Here is a 23,985-nt window from a genome sequence, read left to right as displayed (position 1 = left end):
CCTGCCATATCCCCCTGTCCCCACCACCCTGGTGACTCTGCCATGTCATTCCCACAGCGCGGCTCCAGGGGCATCCGTTTCCAGCTACAATCTTCCAGCATCAATGTTGGGGATTTGCTGATGGAGTCTCACCCACCGGATGGGGGCACCTTGGCATCTGCACGTGGCAATGGTCCATCTGGGACACGCATGCACTGTCCCCCAGTGGTCCTCTCCGTCCACTTCCTACCTGGCCCAGCAAGCCCCAGGGCTCCCCGGAAGCCCTCAGCGATCCCTGCTCACCCTGAACCCTCCTGGCCTGAAGCCCACCTCTGTCTTGCTAGCCTGCTGGACCTCTGTGCTTGGCCAGCCCCTCCTTCCCCTCCTGTCCTGGGAGCACGTGCGGACCCGCCCGGGTGTCCAACGAGGACACCGGGGAAGCTCGGAGCCCCCTCGCGGTGGGCAGCGACCCTGGGAGGGGGGCAGGGCTCTCTGCGCTGCCCAGGGGCCCTGGACAAACCCTCAGCAGGGGACGCAGAAGCAGGAGCAGGTGGGGGCTGGGCTCCTCGTGCCACCTGCAGCGCCGCCCGCCGCCACCAGGGGCCGAGAGGAGCTGGGCAGGACCCCGAGGGCTGGTGCGCGAGGGGCGGCCTAGGGACGGGGCGCCCTGGGGAGGGGGTCACCTGGGGAGGTGGGCGGAGCTCCAGGAAGGGACGCGCCTGGGGAGGGGGGACGGGGTCACCTGGGGAGGGGGTTGCTGGGGGAAGAGCGCCCCTGGGGAGGTGGAGCTTGGGGAGGGGGCGCGCCTGGGAAGGGGTCACTTGGGGAGGGGTTGCGAGGGGCAGGGCGCCCCTGGGAAGGTGGTGCTTGGGGAGGGGGCGCGCCTGGGGAGGGGGCGCTGGAGCGGCACAGGCCGTGCATGGGGAGGGGCTTCTTGACCCTCGAGCTCAACGCGGAGGGGCGCGCCCTGGGGGGAGCGCCGGGGGAAGGGGACAGGAGCAGACACGGGTCTCGGAGGACAGGGCCACCCTCCCTCAGCTCGGTTGCTAGCTTCTCCGCCCACCAACCCTAGGACACAGTCAGAACTTGGGTAGGGCCCCGTGCGTGCGGGTGGGTGGTCCCCAGAGGGTCAGGCTGTCCCTCTTCCCTCCCCGGGGACTCTCAGTCCCCTGGACTCCCCTGGACGGCGGGGCAGGAAGCAGTCAGAAACCTGGACCCAGCGCCGTATTGCACCCTTGGGGTCACGTGGGCCCCCTGGGTGCCTCCCCGGGCGCATCCAGAGCTCTGTCCACTGGGGATTTGTCCAGCGGGTGTCCACCAGCCAGCACCCTCCTCCCGAAGCGGAAAGGTTCTGAAACAATGAAGCTGAGGTCTCGCACCGCCCACTCCAAGCCAAGTGCGAGGCCAGCAGTCAGCCCTGGGATTCTGTCTGGGCACCCCGGTTCCTCATCCCTTAGGGGACACCTGGGTCCTTTCCCTAGGGCAACAAGTCGCCTCCCTGACCTACTGATCTCTTTTCCTTGGGACGCAGACCAAGTCTCGCTCAGCTGATGAGACTATCACTACGTTACGGGCGGGCGGAGGCTGGCCTCCAACGTGTGATCCTCCTGCCCCAGCCTCCTGAGCGGCTGGGTCCCACTGCTAAAGGCGACGAGGACAGAGAGATTGACAGGATCGCTCAGGGTGCCCTTCCCCCCCCACACACACACCCCCACCCTGTGGCTTCCGCACCACTCACTCGGGAGCCTTTGACCGAGGACCCCTCTTAAGATTGCTCACAGGGCACCAAACCACACACACACACACAGGAGCGCGCGGAGCAAAACAAAAAGAAGAAGAAGAAGAAAAGAAACCCCCCCCCAAAAAAATCCCCTTTTTGACTTTAAAAACAGAACCTCGGGACTGTGGTTTCTCTTTATAGAATGTGACCCCAACGGCGGCGCGGGGCTGGGGGGGGTGTCTTGTTTGTGTCGCCTGAAACTCCCGTTTCGGAAGCTCAGTGGATTCGGTTGGGCTGGCGCGCGCGCGCGTTCTTTGCTCTGATTAAACTCGCAGGGAACCCGGTTTTGGAGAGCCGGCTCCCGCCACGGGCTGGGGACCCAGGGGCCCACCTCTCTCAGGACCCTCTCTGGGGGTCCCCTCTAAGCAGAATAACTGGGGAACTCGGGCTGCGACCTTGCAAAGCGCCCTGATGAGGTTTTGGATCTCTTCTCATCTGTGCCCCCAATTCCCAGCTGGACCCTCGCTCTCTGTCCCCTGCCGAGGCGCACAAGTGAGGACACGGCGGCTTACCTGCACCTGTGGCGGCCAGAGTTACAGCTCCCTGCGGCAGGGTCTCAGGGAGGGGACAAAGTAGGATCCGAGACAGCTTCCCCAACCAGCCTCGGAGCGCTGGACTCCCCAAGCCAGAATCCCCCAAGTGCCTCTGAGTCAGCCCGTGTCGGCACCCAGGTCCCCGGGAAGCGCCCCTGGGTCTCGGTGGTGGCAGCAGCAGCCCGTGCACCGCCGGCTTTTGCAGTGCACTCGCCGGCCATGCGTCCCGCGCCGCCCTCTCCAAATGCAAATTCTGCAGAGTCCACCTCCCAGCGACAGCGAGCCCTGGCGACCGCAGTTGGGGACTTGCGAGTGGAGGTGGAAAAGGAAACCTATGTTGAAATTTCCTGTCACACTGCACTCGCTCGCTCGCTGGTACCGAGAAGCCGCCGGCGGCGCGCCCGTGCTGCCACGCCTGCCTCCGCAGATCCTCGGCCTCCACGGAGGATAGGGGGCCCCCTGCAGCCTCCACCCGCGCCTTGGACCTCGCCACCAGGGAAAGGAGGAAGCATTTTATTTTTCTAAGGTGGACTCATCGTCCCAGTTGGGACCAATTTCCGTTTTTTTAAATTTATTTTTTAAGTAAAAAAAAATATGTCTATTTGTGAGCAGAGCGTATTTCCTCTCGGGCTGAGCAGCTGCGCGCATTGCGACATCTGTGTCGTAGGAAGCTAGAATGTCACATGTCAATGGCCTGGGGTCACTACTGCCTGCCACCCATTGCTCCTGGACACGGGCTTCACACTGTGCCCGGGACCTGGCGATCTCAGGACCCCCCTCGGGTGGCATCTCAGGTACCAGCCCCTGGGCCGTGTCACCCACATGAGCTGCAGATGGCTCAATCGGGGCATTCCCCGGGGGTGGTGCATCGCTGTGACGTCATGCTCTGCAAATCCCCCCCCCCTGGGCGCTGGGGACAGCTGGGAGGGGGCGTGGATACCCTGAGGCCCTCCTGAGCCCCTGGTGGGTCCCTCCACCCACCACCACCCGGTCTTGCTGCTGGGTGCACGATGCTGACTCGGTTCGTCAAGGGGCACCTTAGAGGGTACACGGTGCCGGACCGTCCTAGGCACGGGGTCAGCAGGGCCTCCCAACAGCAAAGTCACTAGCAAAAAAAAAAAAAATTGTAACATGGCATGGGACAGACTTAGTCTCCAGCTCCATCCATTTTACCGGCAGATGCCATCCTTCCGTTCTTCTTCATGGCTGAGTAATCCGTTCATGGGTTGTGGGACACCTAGGCGGGTTCCCCAGGGGATCCCAGCGGCCTTCAAGACTGAGGCAAGATCCACAGCCTCTCCTTTGAGACCGCTGGAGTGGACCTAGAAGATGTCCTCACGGCCCCCCTCGGGGACCCCCGGGTCTGATGGAGGAGCCTCCTGAGCACATGCAAATCCCCCCTCAAGCCATAGGGACCTCCCCAGAGCCACCTCCTCCCAGGGCCAGACCTTGGGGCCCCCAGACCACAGGGTGTCCCAGACACTTAGAGACGCTGACCTGTCCACGCCTGCCCAGTTCCTCCTCTGTCTCAACCCCAAGATGAAGCTGAGACGCTGGGTGGGTGTCACCTTCTCTTCCCAGTATGGACATCGTCATTGAGGTCCTTTTTATTTCTGGGCACGGTGACACACGCCTATTATCCCAGAGACTCTGGAGGCTGAGGCAGGAGGATTGCAAGTTGGAGGCCGGCCTCAGCAACAGCCAGGTGCTAAGCAACTCGGGGAGACCCTGTCTCTAAATAAAATGCAAAATAGGGCTGGGGACGGGGGTCCTTCTCCGAGAGACCCGAGAGCCCCCTGCCCGTCCACCTTGGAGGACCCAGGAGAAGGCGCCCTCTGGGAGCAGGAAGAAGCCTCAGCTGACCCCGGGCTGCCCCTCCTGGACCTGGGGCTGCAGCCCAGAGCTGGGGGCTGCGGGGGCTGCACCAATCGTGCACCAAGACCTGATCCTGAGAACCCAGGGTCCGTCCCCAGGCATCAGGGGAAAGGGACCGATTCACCCCCAGGGAGGTGGCAGGACACGGAGCCCGGGGCCACCAGTCCCCCCCCCCCAGGTGGCTCGGAGCCTGCGGGAGCCAAGGCAGGAGCCCGGTGCCGGTTGCCAATCATTTCACCAAGACGCCGACCTCGGCGCGCGCCAGGACGCCGCAGCGCACAGCCCCGGTTCCAAGCGGCCTCTCCCGAGCCAAGCTGACCCCGGGGCTTCGCCGTGGTGGCCCCAGCTCGGGTCCTGCAGGAGCCCCGCGGTACCCGGGAGGCGGTTTCCTAGTGACCCAGTTCCCCGCTCCCTCCCCTGCACCGAGTTGTTTACCCCGAGCCCCGGATGCACCCGCATGGGAAGAGGACGCACCACGCCCTCCGCCAGGCTGCACCGCAGACCCTGATCTTTGTCACCTCCCTCTCGGGTGCCTTCCTCTGCAGGGGTTGGGCACACCTCAGGGGCACCCTGCACACCCCGGGGGGTGGAGTGCATGCAGCTGGCCCCAGGAGGAAGGAATCTCCACAGGCAGGGGCCTGGGATTCTGGAGATGCAGAGGGCACCACCTTTGTGTGCTTTGGGTGAATGCCATGCAAAACAGGGAGGGGGTGGCCCTGCTCACAGGAGCGCCCAGTAGGCAAAGGGAGGGACCATTCCCAATGTCCATCCGTGGAGGAGTAGAGACACAGGGCGCCCTTCAGCTAGGCTGTGGATTAGTATGCAACCAGGAAAAAGGAACGGAGGGACCGAGGGACATCTGCTGCAAAGTGGGTTGCGTTGGGATCTGACCGTGCTGGCTCTGGCCAGAGACTATCTTGGTTCCTTGAAGGACCTGGGTGTGTGTGTGTGTGTGTGGGTGTGTGTGGGGGGTCCCTTAAAATTTGCTTCCAAAAAGAGGTGCCCCGGACATCCGAGCCACCCACCAGGACGGAATGCTGCGCCACGGTGCACAAGTGAGCATTAGGAGTTGACATTCTCGGCAGAGAGAAATTGTCAAACACGGCCCTTCTTCGTAGGAGCCAGCGTCTGGTAAAGTCCAAAAGAGGAAAACAACGTCTGGTTCGTGCCCAGATTCAAAACGTTCCGTTAAAAATAGGCTCTGAGTTTCCACGCGCATCTGTGCCATCCACGTCTCCAATTCTCTGTGTGTCTTTAAACTATGTAAATGACCCCCCCCCAAAAAAGAATGAACCGTGCCCCAAACCTGCACATCTTTCCGGCCTCTGGGCTTGGCCAGGAACCAGCTGGACTCTGACAGATTCCCACCTAACGTGCAAGGTCCGTGGCTCGTCCGCCATTTGGTTTTTTTTTTGCATTGAGCAGGGACAGAGGGAGGTGACTCCAGGGTCCACACACTTGGTGGGTGTGCAGCCGTCGGCTCCCCCGGGTGTGGTTGGGTGTCCGTGGTGTGCGACGGGCACCTGAAGGCCTGCAGCGTCCAGTTGCGAGGATGCAGTCAGGGCCTCTGCGCACATACTGGACACACTGCGCATGGTGACCCTCATCTTGTGATCCGCCATCACCTGCAGGGCCCTGGGGTCAGTAGGAGGGTCCCGGGAAAGCATGATAGTGGTGGTCAGGATGGGGACGGGGCTCCAGGTCCATCTTCCTGTCTTCTGCACGGATGGATAGACCGGCAAGTGATGGGCAAGGGCACTTGGTGGGTGGGAGGGTGGACGGGGGGTTGGATGAGTGGATGGTTGGATGGAGAAGTGGATAAGTGGATGGATGGATAAGTGGATGGGTGGATGGAGAAGTGGATGGATGGATAACCAGATGGATGGAGAGGTGGACTGATGGATGGATAAGTGGATAAGTGGATGGATGGATAAGTGGATGGAGGGATGGATAAGTGGATGGATGGATGGATGGATAAGTGGATGGGTGGATGGATGAATGGATAAGTGGATAAGTAGATGGATGGATAACTGCATGGATGGATGGAGAGGTGGATGGATGGATGGATGATAAGTGGATGGATGGGTGGATAACTGGATAGTTGGATGGATGGATGGAGAGGTGGACTGATGGATGGATAAGTGGATAGATGGATAAGTGGATGGATGGATAAGTGGATGGGTGGATAAGTGGATGGGTGGATGGATGGATAGATAAATGGATGGAAGCATAAGTGGATGGATGGATAAGTGGATGGGTGGATAAGTGGATGGATGGATAAGTGGATGGGTGGATGGATGGGTGGATAAGTGGATGGATGGATAAGTGGATGGGTGGATAAGTGGATGGGTGGATAAGTGGATGGATGGATAAGTGGATGGGTGGATAAGTGGATGGGTGGATAAGTAGATGGATAAGTGGATGGGTGGATAAGTAGATGGGTGGATAAGTGGATGGGTGGATAAGTGGATGGGTGGATAAGTGGATGGGTGGATAAGTAGATGGATAAGTGGATGGGTGGATAAGTGGATGGGTGGATAAGTGGATGGGTGGATAAGTGGATGGGTGGATAAGTGGATGGATAAGTGGATGGGTGGATAAGTGGATGGGTGGATAAGTGGATGGGTGGATAAGTGGATGGGTGGATGGATGGATGGGTGGATAAGTGGATGGATAAGTGGATGGGTGGATAAGTGGATGGGTGGATAAGTGGATGGATGGATAAGTGGATGGGTGGATAGTGGATGGGTGGATAAGTGGATGGATGGATAAGTGGATGGGTGGATGGATGGATGGATAAATGGATGGAAGCATAAGTGGATGGATGGATAAGTGGATGGGTGGATAAGTGGATGGGTGGATAAGTGGATGGGTGGATAAGTGGATGGGTGGATAAGTGGATGGGTGGATAAGTGGATGGATGGATAAGTGGATGGATGGATAAGTGGATGGATGGATAAGTGGATGGGTGGATAAGTGGATGGATAAGTGGATGGGTGGATAAGTGGATGGGTGGATAAGTGGATGGGTGGATAAGTGGATGGGTGGATAAGTGGATGGGTGGATAAGTGGATGGGTGGATAAGTGGATGGATAAGTGGACGGGTGGATAAGTGGACGGGTGGATAAGTGGATGGGTGGATAAGTGGATGGGTGGATAAGTGGATGGGTGGATAAGTGGATGGATAAGTGGATGGGTGGATAAGTGGATGGATAAGTGGATGGGTGGATAAGTGGATGGGTGGATAAGTGGATGAGTGGATAAGTGGATGGATAAGTGGATGGGTGGATAAGTGGATGGATAAGTGGATGGGTGGATAAGTGGATGGATAAGTGGATGGGTGGATAAGTGGATGGATAAGTGGATGGATGGATAAGTGGATGGGTGGATAAGTGGATGGGTGGATAAGTGGATGGATAAGTGGATGGGTGGATAAGTGGATGGGTGGATAAGTGGATGGGTGGATAAGTGGATGGATAAGTGGATGGGTGGATAAGTGGATGGGTGGATAAGTGGATGGGTGGATAAGTAGATGGATAAGTGGATGGGTGGATAAGTGGATGGGTGATAAGTGGATGGGTGGATAAGTGGATGGGTGGATAAGTGGATGGGTGGATAAGTGGATGGGTGGATAAGTGGATGGATAAGTGGATGGGTGGATAAGTGGATGGGTGGATAAGTGGATGGGTGGATAAGTGGATGGATAAGTGGATGGATGGATAAGTGGATGGGTGGATAAGTGGATGGGTGGATAAGTGGATGGGTGGATAAGTAGATGGATAAGTGGATGGGTGGATAAGTGGATGGGTGGATAAGTGGATGGGTGGATAAGTGGATGGGTGGATAAGTGGATGGGTGGATAAGTGGATGGATGGATAAGTGGATGGGTGGATAAGTGGATGGGTGGATAAGTGGATGGGTGGATAAGTGGATGGGTGGATAAGTGGATGGATAAGTGGATGGGTGGATAAGTGGATGGGTGGATAAGTGGATGGGTGGATAAGTGGATGGATAAGTGGATGGGTGGATAAGTGGATGGGTGGATAAGTGGATGGGTGGATAAGTGGATGGATGGATAAGTGGATGGGTGGATAAGTGGATGGGTGGATAAGTGGATGGGTGGATAAGTGGATGGGTGGATAAGTGGATGGATGGATAAGTGGATGGGTGGATAAGTGGATGGGTGGATAAGTGGATGGATAAGTGGATGGGTGGATAAGTGGATGGGTGGATGGAACCATGATGGATCAACTGGGTCTCTGTAATGGAGCCTTCCTGGTCACTGGGACTCTTGCTCTTTACAAACCCCACCCGTCCTCCCCACAGGACCCAGCTCCAGGAGAAGAGTCCCTGTCCTTGAGGTCAGACCTTGGCTCCCTGACCCTGCAGGACAGTGCCCTCCCGTGTCTCTCTTCATTGGAGCCCTGGACACAGGGACCACTGTCCGGGACCTCCCTCTGCCGCCACCTGGCTTGGGTCACCCTGGCCCAGGACCTGATCAGTGTCTTCTGAATTGCATGCTGTTTACAAAAGGGGACGCGTCCCCTCCCCGGGACTCGCTGGGCCACATGGGGGACGTCACTTCCCTCCAGGGAGACGCAGTCTCGAGTCCTTATCTCCTCTCCGGCTGTTTTATCTGATCCTGTGAGTTTCCGCTGTTCACGCAGGAAGTGATACCTGTGTCCAGGGGCCCACCTCGGCCAAGCGTCCCTTGCACATCGACGTTGAGCTCCTGGCACTGTCCCTCCCGCTCTGCTCGGGCTACGGTTTCAATGACGCTATCTTCCCCAGATCGTCACCGTCAACCTCACTCGGTATTAACAATTAACCACAGCGGTGGCTTTGGCTCTTTTCTTGTGGACGACACCTGATTTTTGTCATCTTCTCCCCAAAGGGAGAAGATGGACGTGGACTCCACCACCAGGGACAGGCAGGTGGACTGTCCTGCTAGCCACAGCTCCAGGCTTTGTCCAGACACTTTTCTCCCCAAATCTCCAGTGGCTCAGGGTCGTGGGCTGAATTTTGATGCCCCGTCCCCCTGTCACCCAGATATGGCCATGTCGTATCCTCAGGTCCCTGTGAGTGGGACCTTGTGGGGTGTCACTTGTGGATGTCATTAGCAAAGGACCCTGAGATGGGCTCCTCCTGGGTCAGGGGGCCCTCGTGCCATGGCCGTGTCCTCCCAAGGGACAGAGGAGGGGACACAGACCCAGAGGAGGAGCCCCGTGGGGACGGAGGCAGAGACTGCAGTGAGGGGCCACCCGCCCAGGGCCACCTGGAGCCCAGGAGCTGGGGGAGGCAGGAGGAGCCTCCAGAAGGGTGTATTTTCCACCTGGAAGTTTCCGTTTCTTACCCGCCACGCGGTCACTAAGGGCAGAGACCTTCTAACTACCTCATCCAGGTTCCACGTAATTTGTGAGAAGAACACACAGATCTAGGCTCCAAACGAGGCCGATGCGTGATGGGAAGGACGTTCCAGGGGCAGCACAGGGCGAGATGGGGAAGCTCGTGGGCCACGCTGGCCTCGCTGACCGCTGGCCGAGGGGGAAGCCCTTTCGTGTGCAGCCTCCCCTGGAGAAGCTTCCTCATCCTCTCTGGAGGGCGGGAACCAGGCGCGCTCTGCGGGAGGAACAGCTCCATGGTGCTCGGGGGTCTCCGTCCTTCAGAATTGGAAGAGGACGATGGGATGGTGAGCCAAGTCGGGGTTGTGGCCGGTGAGGGCTAGGACCACCACGCCTCCAAGGGCTAGTCCCCCCTCAACCCACTGGACGGAGGGATGGATGGACAGGTGGATGGGTGGATGGATGGATGGATGGATGGATGGATGGATGGATAGATGGATGGGTGGATGGATGGATGGATGGGTGGATGGGTGGATGGATGGGTGGGTGGATGGATGGATGGATGGGTGGATGGATGGGTGGATGGATGGATGGATGGGTGGATGGGTGGATGGGTGGCTGGGTGGATGGGTGGATGGGTGGATGGGTGGATGGGTGGATGGGTGGATGGATGGGTGGATGGATGGGTGGATGGGTGGATGGGTGGATGGGTGGATGGGTGGATGGGTGGATGGGTGGATGGGTGGATGGGTGGATGGATGGGTGGATGGGTGGATGGGTGGATGGGTGGATGGGTGGATGGATACACTGATGGATGGAGAAATGAGTACATGGATGGGTGGACTGATGGGTGGTTGGGTACATGGATGGGCAAACGGAAGGTGAATGGAGGATGGACAGAGGACTGGCCAGGCTGTTCGCTGCTGGCTGGGCTGATAAATGAGTGCATGGGGGAAAGGTGAACAGAGGAGCCGGGCAGACTGATGGACGAATGGGTGGGTGGGCGAGTGGATAGATGCAGGGACGGTCCATCGTCCATCTCCCATGGCGGTTGCTCTCCTGGGCTGCAGAGCCCACGTAGAGATATCTACTTCCATGCAACGCTGCAGGACCAGGACGCCCACCCCTGCTCTCCGCCAGGTTTCCCCCCAACCCTGGGGATCGGGAGTTGGGTAGAGAAGGCCATCGGCACCCTCGGGCCTCGCTCCTGGTCAATGGTGGACGTCCACCCTGGTCCAGGAAAGGCTTCCCAGTCCTTCCTCATGCTGTGTCTCTGCTGAGAGTTGCACGTCGGGGTTGAGCTCCTGACGGCAGCTCCAGGTTCATTTCTGTGCATCGAAGCCCCCGTGGACACTATGTCCCTCCCCTTTCTGGTCAACGAGGCAAGCTTGAGCACACAGCAGCTGGGACCAGATGGAATGTGCTCCTTGGGCAACGGTGGGCTCGGTGTCTCAGAAGCTTCAATCCACGGTGGCTGGTTGGTTGGAGTCTTGGCTTTGGGTCTCCGGGAGGGAGAACAAAATGGCGGAAGGGACTGGTGGGATGCAGCTGGTCCCCTCATGGAATGCAAGAAGCCGAGATAGAGAAGGGATAGCGCTGAGGATGCCCTGTGGCCCCCGAGGACATGTCCCTAAGGCGTCAATAGCCTCAACGAACCTCCATTTCCTGCAGTCCCCACCGGTCCCCAGGGTCCATCCAGCTACGGATCCACCATTGGACTCACCCACTGGTGAGGTCAGAGCCCTGACCATCCAGTCCCCTCCCCAGAGCCACGTTGCTGGACACTGCTACCCTGGGGACCCAGCCTTCCACCTCGGACGCTCTGGGGGACACTCGGACACAGCAGCGCCCAAGCAGGGGGACCCTTCATGCATTGGAACAAAGCCACCCGCGTGCGCGGGGAGGGTCCCCCTTTGAAGCGGCCGAGGGAGGAGGAACCGAGTCCATCAACAAACACGGGCTGCAGGAAACACCTCGCTTCTCTGGCGGGTGGCGGGGTGGCGGGGTGGCAGGGTGGCGGGGTGGCGGGTGGCGTGACAGACCGACAGACCGCGGCCCAGGGAAGGGGGAAGTGCGGCTGAGTCACCTCTGAAAGGGGCCCCACCTGGGTGCGGAACTTTCTGCAGATTCTCCCCGACTCTTCAGAAAGCGCGGGTCCCCTCTTCTGCTTCCTGCTCGTCCCCAAGAGTCCCCCCCCCCTTCTTCCTGGCCCTTCTTGATCTCTGCAGTTTGCTTCCAAGAATCGATTTGCAGATGATGCACTTTTTTTATTTTTGTTTTTCTTTTTGGCTTGGGTTTGGGGGCGGTGGAAATTTAACCCAAAGATATGGGCCCCCATATATATATATATATATTTTTCTTTTTTTATATACCAGGGATTGGACTCAGGGGCCCCCGACCCCTGAGCCCCGTCCCCAACCCTATTTTGCATTTTATTGAGAGACAGGGTCTCCCTGAGTTGCTTACGGCCTCCCTTTGGCGGAGGCTGGCTTTGAACTCGCCATCCTCCTGCCTCAGCCTCCAGAGCCGGTGGGATGACAGGCGTGGGCCACCGCGCCCGGCCCCGTGGCTGACCTTAAGATGCATCTTTCCCCTAAAGCGAACCTGCAGCCGTAGGCAATGTGGTTCCTGATTTCTTTGCAGCTCATGGGTGATCTCAGGGACGCCCCGATTTTCCGCCAGCTGGATTGAAGCAGACCGGTGTGCATATCTGCATAGATGCTTCTAGCCCACCGACCTTGCGTGCCTGTGGGGGCTAATGCATGCACATGCAGTATGTGCAACTTTGTGTGCCCTGTACGGGGGACAGTTCTGCGGGAGGGGTGCCGGCCGAGCGGTGGCTGAGTCAAAGGTGGCGGGTGAGCATTGAGAATGGTAATGAACAGGCCAAACGGAGCTCCGACTTCCCCGGGAAAAGTGGGACTGGTCTGCGCACCCACCACCAGGAGAGGACAGATTCGTCCAGACGGAGACTCACAGAGTGGTCACTTCCGTGACACCTCTGTGCCCTGCTCCGTCTGTCCTGCTGAGGAGGATAGACAGACGGGTACATCGGAAGCTCCGGGATGGGTGGAGAATATTCTAGCAGCGGGTGAGGTGCCCAGGGTGACTGTCACCTTGTAAGGGCAAGGTCCACAAGAGGATGGCCACCACCTCCTGGCCTGGTGCATCAAGGTCGCGTGTGCCACCTAGTGGGAGGGAGCCGTTCTGGGGAAAGAGACAGGGACCCAGAGAGAGGGCCCATGGTTAGGGAGACCGAGGCTGCAGGAGTAAAATGGATGGACGTCCTTCTGATTTCTGAGTTCTGAGTTCTAGACCCTCTTGGGGTGGGGGTGGGGGGGGAGGCGCTCACCTGATTAGGTCAGGCCCACCGAGGGCAAACCCTCGTCTCACTAGCTAGAGGTCACCTGCTTGGACACCTTCGTGGCACACGGTGATATATCGCATTTCCCTTGCACAGAGAACCGGAGGGGAGCCCATGAGCTATGCATGTGCCACCTCTAGGTGCCGGCTGGTGACCAGGGAACCCACCCAGGTCACCTGTTAATTTGCTTTGCAAACGCAGCCTCTAAATTTAGCAGCTCCTCAGGGGCGACTGGCCCAGAGACGTGCCAGGCAGCATGACACAAACACCGGGGACATTTGGAAGTCGGGGCGTGACGCCTTTGAACAGGTGGCCAAGGTAGGGTGACGTCACTGGGAATCCTGTGACAGATCTGGGGCAGGGTCACCCCGCCGCGGCTTGCCAAGAATCGGGCAGATGGTCGGAGCTTCCCAGGCTACAGTTCAGTCCCCACCAAAGAAGTCCTTGACGTTAGACGTACTAATCGGGAGCGGGTGAGTGACATGCGTGAGGGATTGGTCCCATCCGCTAATCCCATTATTGAGTCACCGAATTCTGGCAGGGACTTTTCGTGTGCGACGTCAGTATCTCAGATACCAGGAGGCACCGTGTTCTGGGGTTTTCTTAGAGTAGCCGTGGGGGTGAGGTTGACGGGAGTTCGGGTATCATTTATCTTATGTGTCACTGACGATGACAGGATTTTCTTATGCACTTTTGTCACAGGGAACTCACGCACACCATGTTAATTAGGTATATCAGGAACCATCACCTCGTGCATTTTACTCTGCTGCAGAAATGGATCCCCGGGAACTCACCGCACACACCCGGTTAGAACGTGGCCTATCACGAACGATCGTGTCACAGGATTTTGTTGCACTATAGACTTCATCCCAGGGAGCTCGTGCGCACGGTGGCCCGACGACGGGCCATGCACCCAGGTATCATGGGATCCTGTTACCCATGGGGTCATTCTCGTGGACTGTACCTAGAGCACGCCATCAGCTGAGAAGTGCACGAGGAGATTCCAGACCGTGGCATTGCCTGGCGTGGCACTTAGGCATACTCTGTCGCCTTGCACGAGCACGTCGCATTAGCTGTGCAGTTTCACTATGTCCCCGAGGACTACGACCTGGGATTGCCGTGTCCTAGGTTAGTCTGTCACCCCACTAACCACCGTAGTATTGATCCCCCTGTAGGGGAGAACTGCATGGCATTCACGCATCCCATTATTGAGTCACAGAATCATGGTCGTGTGGGCCTGTCACCCATCAGTGACAATGACACAGGCCCATGACCTGGATGGCATGCAGTGCATTAGCATATGACCTGTCATTCACAATCCTGCTACTTTATTTCCCTGTGGGATTTACAGATACATCCTGGACGGTTTCACACCAAGGATCCATTGCACGGGGGCTGCACAGCTGCGTCGGGACCCCTGCGACAGCCCTCCACTCTGACCCAGCCACAGGTGGCCGCGTGGGGGCGGGGCGGACGCGCGCACGCGCAGGGCAGCCTCCGGCTGCCCGGAAGTCCCGCCTCTTAGGGGCGGTGCCAGGGCGCCGAGGCGCAGCCTGGGGCCGCCGCGCGTCCGCTTCCGCGAGTCCCGCTCCGGAAGCGGAAGTGCGTCACAGGGGGCGGGCGGCGGCGGCGGCGGTTCGCGTCAGGGGCGCCTCCGGCGGACGGTGGCGGCGCCGGGCGGGGAGGCAGTGCCTGCCCGGGGGCCGTCGGGGAACGGCGGGAGCGCGGGCCAGCGGCGGAGGCGGGCCGGGACGCAGGCGGGGCCCCGCGCCGGTGAGTGAGCCGCGCTCTGGCGCCGGCCCGGCCGCCCCAACCGCCGCCCTGGGAGGGCCGGGCCGCGGCGGGGGCGGGGCCTGGCGGCGGGGTGGGGCGGGGCCTGGCGGTGGGCGGGGCCTGGCGGCGGGGCGGGGCCTGGACGGGGCAGGTACCTGGTCGCTCCGGGAACGAGGTGCGGAGCCGCTCCGGGGCGGGCTCGGGGGGCTTTGGGGGCCCGCGGGGTCGTGGGGGCGACTCCGGCGCCGGGCGGGTGGAGGGTGGCCGTGGCCAACGGCGTGCGGGGGTTGGGGGCTCGCGGCCCGGGGCGCCGGGGGGCGGTGCCCGGAGGGTGGGGGTGGGGCTGGCCCCGGTGACGGCGGCGGCGGGGTCGCTCCGGGGCCGCGGGCCGAGCCGCTGCACTGCACGGCGCTGCCAGGGCTCGGGAGACGTGGGGGCACGGGCCGCGGAGGTCCGCGGTGACCCGCTGTACTGGGCTCCCTGCGGGGGGAGGGGCTCTAGGGACCACCGGGGTCGCGGGCGGCACGACAGAAGGGTGGTCGTCCCCGGGAGGCCGGGGGCGGGGTACTGGCAGGTGGCAGAGCTGCCCTGGCTCCGGGTCAGTCGCCTGGTGCGGCCCTGCAGCCCTGCGGGAGGGTCACAGGCTTCTGTCCAGACACCCACACAGGCCCTCCTGCTGGGCAGGTGGTGTCCCCTGCCCTGGCACCCTGCATCTTGGCCTCAGGCGGTGGAGGGCAGGCCGTGTCCTGTGCCTCAGGGCCTGGCGGGGAGCTTGCAGGTGAAGGTGTGGGTGGCCGTCCACCTGCAGCAGTTCCAGCTGACCGGCAGAGCAGGGCTGGGTGGTTGGGAGGCGCGGGCCAGGTCCCAGTCCGGGCTCTGGAGAGGCCCTGCGGTCACTGGTGCTGGCCTGCCCCCAGTGAGCCCTCAGGGTCCGTGTTCCGGGTTGTTTCCTCTGACTTTTCTGTCGTCAAACCACATACAGGGCCACCACAGGGCCACCTCCTTCCCAGTGGCGGGAGCCCAGGGCTCTCTGTCCCTTCCTCCCCCTGGTGTCCTCTGCACCTTCCCCTGGAGTCGGCCTGTCCGGCTTGCCCCTACCTACTGCGCCCGGGACGGGGGACTGGTCATGTTCATCCTGGGGAACTGGGTGCTGGGGCAGGTGTCCAGTCCTGGAGGCCGAGGGTCCTTACTTTCCCTGGAGAGCCTCAGTCGGCCAGTGCCTTCCCCTTCGCGTCCCACTCTTGGGGACTAAGTCAATACGCAAGTCGTTCTCAGCAGAGGAAGGCCCCTGACCGGGGAGGGCCGCGGTCTCTGCTCCCTGGGCTCAAGTTCTGAATTGAGCGCTGGGTCCCCTCGGCCCTGGCCTTGCCCCGACCTGCGCTCTGTGTTTCAGGCCCCAGGTCCCGGCTATGGCCGCGGCTACCATCGTGCACGACACGTCTGAGGCCGTGGAGCTGTGCCCCTCCTACGGCCTGTACCTCAAGCCCATCACCAAGATGACCATCAGCGTGGCCCTGCCGCAGCTCAAGCAGCCGGGCAAGTCCATCTCCAACTGGGAGGTGATGGAGCGGCTCAAGGGCATGGTGCAGCACCACCAGTTCTCCACGCTGCGCATCTCCAAGAGCACCATGGACTTCATCCGCTTCGAGGGCGAGGTGGAGAACCGCAGCCTGGTGCGGTCCTTCCTGGCCTGCCTGGACGGCAAGACCATCAAGCTCAGCGGCTTCTCGGACATCCTCAAGGTGCGCGCCGCCGAGTTCAAGATCGACTTCCCCACGCGCCACGACTGGGACTCCTTCTTCCGCGACGCCAAGGACATGAACGAGACGCTGCCCGGGGAGCGGCCGGACACCATCCACCTGGAGGGGCTGCCCTGCAAGTGGTTCGCGCAGAAGGAGTCGGGCTCGGAGAAGCCGAGCGAGCAGGTGCTGGTGAAGGTGTTCGAGAAGTTCGGGGAGATCCGCAACGTGGACATCCCCATGCTGGACCCCTACCGGGAGGAGATGACCGGCCGCAACTTCCACACCTTCAGTTTCGGGGGCCACCTCAACTTCGAGGCCTACGTGCAGTACCGCGAGTACGTGGGCTTCATCCAGGCCATGAGCGCGCTGCGCGGCATGAAGCTCATGTTCAAGGGCGAGGACGGCAAGGCCGTGGCCTGCAACATCAAGGTGGGCGGCGCTCCCGGCGTGGGGGAGGGGAGGGGGTTCCCAGAGGCCAGCCTCAGGCGCCGGTCTTCTTGGGGACAGCCCTGGAGCGGGGGGCCAGCAGGGGGACTGAACCAGGGAAACGGGGCAGCCTGCTGCCCCCAGGGGTCCCTCAGACCGGGTTCCAGCCTGGATACCCCGGACTCCGCGGACGTGCCCCAGAGCAGGGCTTTGGTGACAGTGCTCGCACGAGGCCCGCTTGATGGCTGTGCTGAAGGGGAGGGTGGCCTGGCCAGGGAGGGGTGCCACACGGTGCCCTCGAGCTAGCCCGCAGTCCCCGGAGGGCAGGCGCAGAGGCACGGTGGGCTGACCCGAGCCCAGGGCTGTGGCTTCCTGGGGGCCGCGCTGCCTCGCGGAGGGACACCACTGTGGGGTGGCGCGCCCCGTGGCCAGGGCCCAGGTCGCTCGGCTGGTCCCCAGGGCAGCAGGTGCCTGCGGAGACCGCCACGGCCCGTGTCCTGCTTCAAGGTCTCCTTCGACTCCACCAAGCACCTGAGCGACGCCTCCATCAAGAAGCGGCAGCTGGAGCGGCAGAAGCTGCAGGAGCTGGAGCGGCAGCGCGAGGCGCAGAAGCGCCGCGAGAAGGAGGCGGAGGAGCGGCAGCGCGCCGAGGAGAGGTACGCGGGCCTGCCTGCGTGCGCGTGCCCGAGCGTGCGTGCCGTGCTGCCTCCCGTGCGTGCTCGTGTGTCCTGAGCTTGCCTCTGGAGGCCTGCGTGCGCGGTGGCTGTGCGTGAGCACGTGCGTGAGCGTGGCCCACCGTGGGCGAACGCCGCCCTGCCCTGCCCTGCCCCTGCTGGCCAGCGCCCGTGGGAGGGACGTCTGCGGAACCCGGGCTGTGCCTCCTGAGGCGGGGACCCTGCTGCGCCCTGCGTGGGTGGGGGCTGCGGGTGCCACCAGAGGTGGGGGGACGTAGGCCACGGAGCAGGCGTGGGGGGCTCTGGCTGTCGTGGGGCTGACAGGGCCACCCGGGCAGGGCCGCCTGCCGCTGTGGCACAGCACTGGCCGTGACGTGGGCGCAGTTCCGTGCAGCTCGGGCGGGGACAGGTCCACTGCCCACCACGAGCTGCGGTTCCTCTGTGGCGCCGCGTGCCCTGCTGCTGGCCCTTGAGCGTGCGCGCTGCCCACGGGGTGGGGCTCTTCCCCGCCGTCGGCCACTGTTCCCCTGGTTTCTCAGGTGCTCCCGGGCTCTGCCTGGGTGTGCATGAGTGGGCGGTGCCGCACGCGTGCCCAGTGGCTCCAGCGGCCGCAGCCCTAGGTTCCACAGAGGGTCCGTCCTGTGTGACCCCAGGAATCTTGAGCTGCCCCCCCAGCCTTGGGGACGAGCCCCGTGGGCGCAGTGTGCTTGGGCCCAGCTGTCCTTGGCGGAGCTGGAGTTGAGTGACAGGTGCTCTGGGTCGTACGGTGACCACGGGGCCTGGCGTCCTGCATCTGGGACAGAGCCTGGAGGCAGGGCAGGGGCTCGGGTGGCAGCAGTACCACAGGCTCTGGTCTCTTGTGCCCGGGCCTGTTCTTGGAGCCGGAGGCTGTGGCCCTCCCACGGGCCTCCCCGTGTGGCAGGAGCTCCTGGGTGTTCCCGAAAGCAGCTCAGATGTGTCATGACCAGAGCGGGGCCTCCGTCCCCTCACCAGATGGGGGGCCTGGGGAGATGGCCGTGTCATGGCCTTGCAGGGCAGATGGCCCGGTGGGGAGGGGGCGTCAGTTTGGGGGACAGGAGGCCAGAGGGTGAGGGGCGCCCTGTGGAGCCCGGCCGGGGAGAGGCAGGCCAGGCCGAGGGGCGAGCTGGCCTGGGGGGCGGCAGAGCACCCCCAAAGCTTCTCCTCTGGCCAGAGTGGGGCCCAGGAGGCTCCCACGACTCTGCCCGGTGGGAGTCAGGTTCAACAAGGACGAGAGACTTGATGCTCATTGGGTGACCAGGTTGGGACCCTTGCAGGCAGCAGCCACACGCAGGACCTCCAGGGACTGCTGTGACCCTGCCCCCACTTCAGCCCGTGTGGCATGGGGACCTCTGGGTGCCATGGCTCCCGTGGCTGCTCCTGCCCCTGGGTCCCTCCTGACCTTGGTGCTGTGCCCACCCCTTGCTGGGAGCAGGGACCCTTCTCAGCTCCTGGGGCCCGTCTCGTGGCTGTGCCACGTCTCTGGGCTGGGGGCACTCAGTGGGTCCCCCTCTTGGCCTGTGGACGGTCTGCCTGGGCCCGTCCACGCAGCTGGTTTGCGGGAATTTGAAGCCAGGCAGAGGTGCGATGAACTGGTCGTCGGTCCTCCCGTCCTCTGGGAGCCTGCGTCCCTCTGTGCCCCTGATCCTGCTCTCGGGGGCCAGGGTCCTGGTGGTCTGCCTGCTGAGGCTCTGGGGACTTGCTGTGGGGACCGCCAGGGTCTCTGGGGTCCCGCGGGACAGCCTGTGGGGAGCCCTCTGCTCCCAGCAGCCCCCTGGGTTCTGCCTGGCTGAGACCAGGGGCCTCCTGCAGTGTCCCCATCCCCAGGGAAATCGAAAACAGGGCTCCGAGGGCTGCCCCAGGGCCTGGCTGACCAGCTGCAGGCTGCTGGGGCGGGTGGCCGCACCGCTAGCCGGTGTTCAGGGTGCAGTTTGATGGAGTCTGCAGTGGTCACTGTCACCTGGATTCCAACAGTGGGAGGGGACAGGAGGAGTCCTTCCCCCAGGCTCTCCAGCCTTCTGTCGGGTCCAGGCCCGTGGTCAGTGTTCCTCTGTCCTGGTGGCCTGGCTTTTGTTGAGGCCTCGTCCCCAGGTGGCTGTGCACCAGTGGGCCTCTTGCCTTCTCCTCCGCCTGTCACTCGGGCGGTCTCCTTGGGTGTTCGGGGGTCCTGCCCTCTGCCTCTTCCTCCTGAGCAGCCCGGGGGCAGCCGCCTCTGCCCAAGCCCAGGTGACAGGGACCTGTGTCCCGTCAGCGCAAACCTGTGCTTCTGCTGGACGGCTGAGGCGGCGCGCCCCTGTGGTCTTGCTGGCCACCTGGTACTGGCCGAGCAGGCTTGTGCCTCACTTCCCTTTGGATCCTCTGTCTTGTCTCCGCTGTGGCCGAGAGCCCGTGCGTAGGGTGCCCTCTTTCAGAGGGCGACCGCAGGACTGAGCGGCTGGCCTGGGCCCCAGGTGCCCCAGGTGCCCCTGGTGTGGGGTGGGCCGGGGTGGGCCCCCCCTTGCCAGACTGGGTGCCCCCTCCCCAGTCCCCCCCCCACCCCCTCCCAGGGGTCCCTGGTGGGCTGCATCTCTGGGGGTGTCCCCCAGCCTCGCCCCTGCTCCGGGTCTGCGCAGCGGCCCCAGCAGCCCCCGCTCCCCACAGGAAGCAGAAGGCGCTGGAGGAGCTGGAGCGGGAGCGCAAGAGGGAGGAGAAGCTGCGTAAGCGTGAGCAGAAGCAGCGGGAGCGCGAGTCGCGGCGCAGCCAGAAGAAGCTGGAGAAGCTGCAGGCGGAGGAGCAGCGGCAGCTGCAGGAGAAGATCCGCCTGGAGGAGCGCAAGCTGCTGCTGGCGCAGCGCAACCTGCAGTCGCTCCGCCTGGTCGCCGAGCTGCTGAGCAGGGCCAAGGTACCAGCTGCGGGCGCGGCTGCGCCGACCTGGGGGCGGGGGTCCTCCGCGCCTGGCCTTGGGCGCCATCCCTGGGACCCAGCCGTGCCCGGGAGAGCCCTGCCTGTGGCCGGCCCTGGGAGGGGCGTGCTGACCTTCAAGGCTGGTGCGCGGCTGGAGGTGTGGCCTGCTGATGGCCAGGTGGCTGCCCCTCGTGCCCCTCTGGCGGTGCCTCCGTGCCCGCCCTGACCGCCCGCCCACGTGGGGAGGAGGCAGAGCACACTGTAGGAGGGCGCCCGCTGCACCTGCGTCCCTGGGCGGGACCGGACAGGTGCGGTGGCCCGGGCCCTGAGCCTTGCGGACCAGAGCTGCCTGGCCCCTGCCGAGGCTCCCGGTGAGTCCGGCCACGCTGAGCGCACTCAGGGCCGTGGTCCAGCTCCCGGGGAGCCGGCGGCGCCCCATAACCTGTTGTCTGATTGCAGTTGTGCTCAGGTCCCCGGGAAGCAGCCTGGCCAGAGGGGCAGCTCAGCTCCCGTCCATGGTGAATATTGAAGACACTAACCCGGGCCAGGCCGCCGCCTAGTCCCGGCTCCGCTCCCGCGGCGGCCACCGCTTGCGCCCTAACCGCAGGCTTGGTGGGGCGCCTGGGGCGCTGGGCGAGGCCCAGCCCGCCTGCCCCCGGGCGACCAGACCGCTTGTCCCCGGGAACCCGGGATGGTCAGGCGGCCTCACCTCTGCAGGCCCAGGCCCCGGGTGACGTCCTCCGCTCCCCGGCCTTGGCCGCCAGGCAGTCCTTCTAGCTCCCGCGTGGCCCGCGTGGCTTGCAGTCCCTGAGCTGTCGTCCTCCCCTCGCAGGCCGCCAAGCTGCAGGAAGCCGAGCAGCAGGAGGAGCGGCGGCGGCTGCAGCAGCAGGAGGAGCGGCGGCGGCTGCAGGAGGCCGAGCTGCGGCGCGTGGAGGAGGAGAAGGAGCGCGCGCTCGGCCTGCAGCGCCGGGAGCGGGAGCTGCGCGAGCGCCTGCTCAGCATCCTGCTCAGCCGCAAGACGGACGACGCGCGGCCGCACGAGGACCTGCTGCAGCCCGTGCTGGACATCCTGCAGACCGTGTCCTCCGGCGGCGTGGGCGCCACCTCGCTGCACCCGCTCCTGGGCCAGCCGCCCCCCGGGACCCCCAAGGAGACCCCGCCGCGCCCCGAGGCCGACGGCGCCCCCCGGAGCGTGAACGGGAACGCGGCCGAGGAGATCCCGGGCCAGGAGGGCGGCTCGCCCGAGAAGAGGTGCGCCGGCGTGCTCTCCTGCATCCCCGACAACGCGCAGCCGCCCCGGGGCGCCCCCGCCTGCGGCGAGCAGAGCCTGGCCAAGAGGGAGGCGCGCTCCGAGCAGGACAAGTGCAACCGCGAGCCCAGCCGGGGCCGCGGCCGGGCCAGCCGCGAGGGCAGCGCCGAGGACCGCCGCGCGCGCGAGAGGAGCCGGGCCCGGCGCACGGGCAGCCACGAGGACGGGCGGCCGCGCCAGGAGCGGCGCTCCCACAAGAAGCACAAGGACAAGGATGGCAGCCCGCGGCGCAGCGCCAGCCCGCGGAGGTCACACAGCAAGGACAGGCGTGGCCGCAGAGAGCGTAGCCGGCAGCGCAGGGGCAGCGCCAGCCGGAAGCGCAGCCGCCACCGCCGCCGCAGCAGCCCGCGCTCGCGCTCGCGCTCCCCCAGCAGGCACCGCAGTGCCTGGAACAGGTAATGAAGGGCGGCGCCCGGCGTCCAGGGGCCAGGACCCGCCCGCTCCGCGCTCTCCGCCCGCCCGCGCACCGCCACGCCCGGCTCCCGCAGCCCAGCCACCCGCGGCCGCCACCTGGCCACCTGCCGGAAGAAGGTGCCGGGTCCCTCTCCAGTCTCCACGGCCCAGCTGGCCACGTCGGCCCCGCGCCACGAGCTTTAGTTCTCCTCTGAAACTGTTGACCCGATAGCTTTAATGTCGCCTGCCTCGGAATCGGGAGAGGCACACAGACCCGTGCGCTCCGGGCGCGCCCCCGGCCTGTGCTGCCGGCCGCCGGGACCCTCCAGACCCCAGCCGGGGCGTCCCCTCCCGCAGCCGCCCTGGGGCTGGGTTTCTTCCTGTCCTAACTGTCCCATCCGGAGTGGCAGCCGGGGATGGCCAGCCACCGAGGTGACGGCCAGGGGCCAGGCCGCCCGATGCCCCTCGACTTCAGACCCTCCACTTTTGTCCCCGGGCGGTGAAGCCCGAGTTGGTTACAGGCTTCGGTTCTAGGAGGGGTCAGCGGTGGTTTTTCTATGAAGCCGTTTTGCTAAATTATTTTTACCTGGAATGTGCCCGACGGCCACGGCCACAGCGCCCCGGCCCCAGGGCCCCGGCCCGACGCCGTTTTCTACCGTGTCCTCAGACGTGAAGCTCAGACACTTGGTAGCTGGCCGCCCCTTGGGAGGACGTGTTCACTGCAGTTTGCCTTTTTACGGTGAAATAAACCTTTTCCACGAACTCGGCTGTCGCCCTGTGTGCTTTTGCTGCGGCGCTCCGTGTCCCCGCGGTCCTCCCGTGTCCCCAGTGTCCTCCGGCGTCTCCAGGGCAGCTGCTGGGAGGCGGGTCCCTCGAGGCCATGAGGTCAGGAGCCTGGTGGGTCAGTGCGGCTCTGGCCCGCGAGGCTCGGCAGTCCCAGGTGTGGGGCCCGGTGCTGGTCCCTCCTGTGCTCCCGTGAGCCTCGGTCACCGTCTACCTGGGGAGGCCGGGCAGGAAGGCCTCCTGGACAGCCGCCTCTGGAGCCCAGAGCTCCGTGTGGTCCGTCCCCGTGTCCCGGGAGTCGTGCTGGGACAGCGGGAGGACCGGCACCCTCGGGGGCTGTGACGGCATGGTCAGCGCAGCCTGGTGGACCTGGGTGCAGAGGGTATTGGGCTGCGGGTTCCAGGCCCCTGGCCACTTGGTGCGCGCATCCCTGAGAGCCCACCCACCACGGGGGGCGGCACCCTGCTGTTGGCCACGCCCATCCGGCCACGCCCACCCGAGCCGAGCCGTGGGCCGGCAGAGCGGGGGCCGAGACCCGGTTGGAGACTGGATTCACCAGAGACAGCCCCGACAGATGGCCGCCTGCCCCAGGACGTCACGGCACCCACGGTGGCCCTGGCTGAAGGGTCCCAGGGCGCACGTCGGCGTCTCTCCTCACCTGGGTCCTCCCTAAGTCCCCTGCCCCTGGCCAGCCGCCAGCCTGCTGCTGAGTGTGGGCCTGATGAGTGAGTCGTGTGTCCCGGGAAGGGGCTGGTGAGGACTGTCCCCTGCTTCCCTGGGTGTCGGGAGTGGGCACAGGAGGACACAGGGCCAGGGGGCAGCGGGCAGAGCCCCGTGAGCTGGGTGCAGCAGGCGAGGACCCTGGGACCGGAACCCTGTGTCCCACCGTCAGGAGGGAGTGAATGTGGCTGAAGGTCAAGGTGTGGCCAGGGGAGGCCAGGCACTGACCAGCTGATGTGCTCAGACTCCCAGCCTGGCCGGAGGAATACTGGGGACAGGCCCTGGCCTGGGAGCCACGCAGGCACTGAGGGGACTGGGCCTGGGGAGAGGGACACATAGATGTCACACTGGGTGTGTGTGTGGCCTTGTGGGCGCGGGGGTCCAGGGGCAT

General features: G+C 63.7%; 2 protein-coding genes across 3 annotated transcripts in view; one reads left to right on the top strand and one right to left on the bottom strand.

Annotated features, from left to right (window-relative positions):
• Window positions 1-2,321, bottom strand: part of P2ry8 (P2Y receptor family member 8) — a 19,892-nt gene extending 17,571 nt beyond the window's left edge. The window contains exon 1 of the mRNA XM_026382304.2: window positions 2,272-2,321. The gene's annotated coding sequence lies outside the window, so the exon portion shown is untranslated. The remainder of the gene's footprint in view (window positions 1-2,271) is intronic.
• Window positions 2,322-14,510: 12,189 nt separating this feature from the next.
• Akap17a (A-kinase anchoring protein 17A) lies at window positions 14,511-22,157 on the top strand. 2 transcript variants are annotated; one of them, XM_077793760.1, is made up of 5 exons: window positions 14,511-14,646; window positions 16,040-16,817; window positions 17,322-17,470; window positions 20,147-20,387; window positions 21,222-22,157. In XM_077793760.1, the coding sequence occupies exons 2-5, from the start codon at window positions 16,056-16,058 to the stop codon at window positions 22,095-22,097; spliced, it is 2,028 nt and encodes a 675-aa protein (XP_077649886.1). In that variant the 5' UTR covers window positions 14,511-14,646; window positions 16,040-16,055; the 3' UTR covers window positions 22,098-22,157. The 2 variants fall into 2 exon arrangements, with proteins under 2 accessions (XP_077649886.1, XP_077649887.1); XM_077793761.1 differs by lacking the exon at window positions 14,511-14,646 and adding an exon at window positions 14,807-14,821.
• Window positions 22,158-23,985: the final 1,828 nt, after the last annotated feature.

This window comes from Urocitellus parryii, chromosome X (assembly GCF_045843805.1).
Source record: "Urocitellus parryii isolate mUroPar1 chromosome X, mUroPar1.hap1, whole genome shotgun sequence".
Lineage (NCBI taxonomy): Eukaryota > Metazoa > Chordata > Mammalia > Rodentia > Sciuridae > Urocitellus > Urocitellus parryii.
The sequence above is the reverse complement of the archived record's forward strand: the minus strand, read 5'-3'. Positions and strand labels throughout refer to the sequence as shown.

Bases quoted from the DNA above. Each gene is read 5' to 3' on its own strand.
- Akap17a (XM_077793760.1), top strand. From the start codon at position 16,056: ATGGCCGCGGCTACCATCGTGCACGACACGTCTGAGGCCGTGGAGCTG. The intron at 16,818-17,321 runs GTGGGCGGCGCT...TCCTGCTTCAAG, and splicing joins CCGTGGCCTGCAACATCAAG to GTCTCCTTCGACTCCACCAA. The intron at 17,471-20,146 runs GTACGCGGGCCT...CGCTCCCCACAG, and splicing joins CGGCAGCGCGCCGAGGAGAG to GAAGCAGAAGGCGCTGGAGG.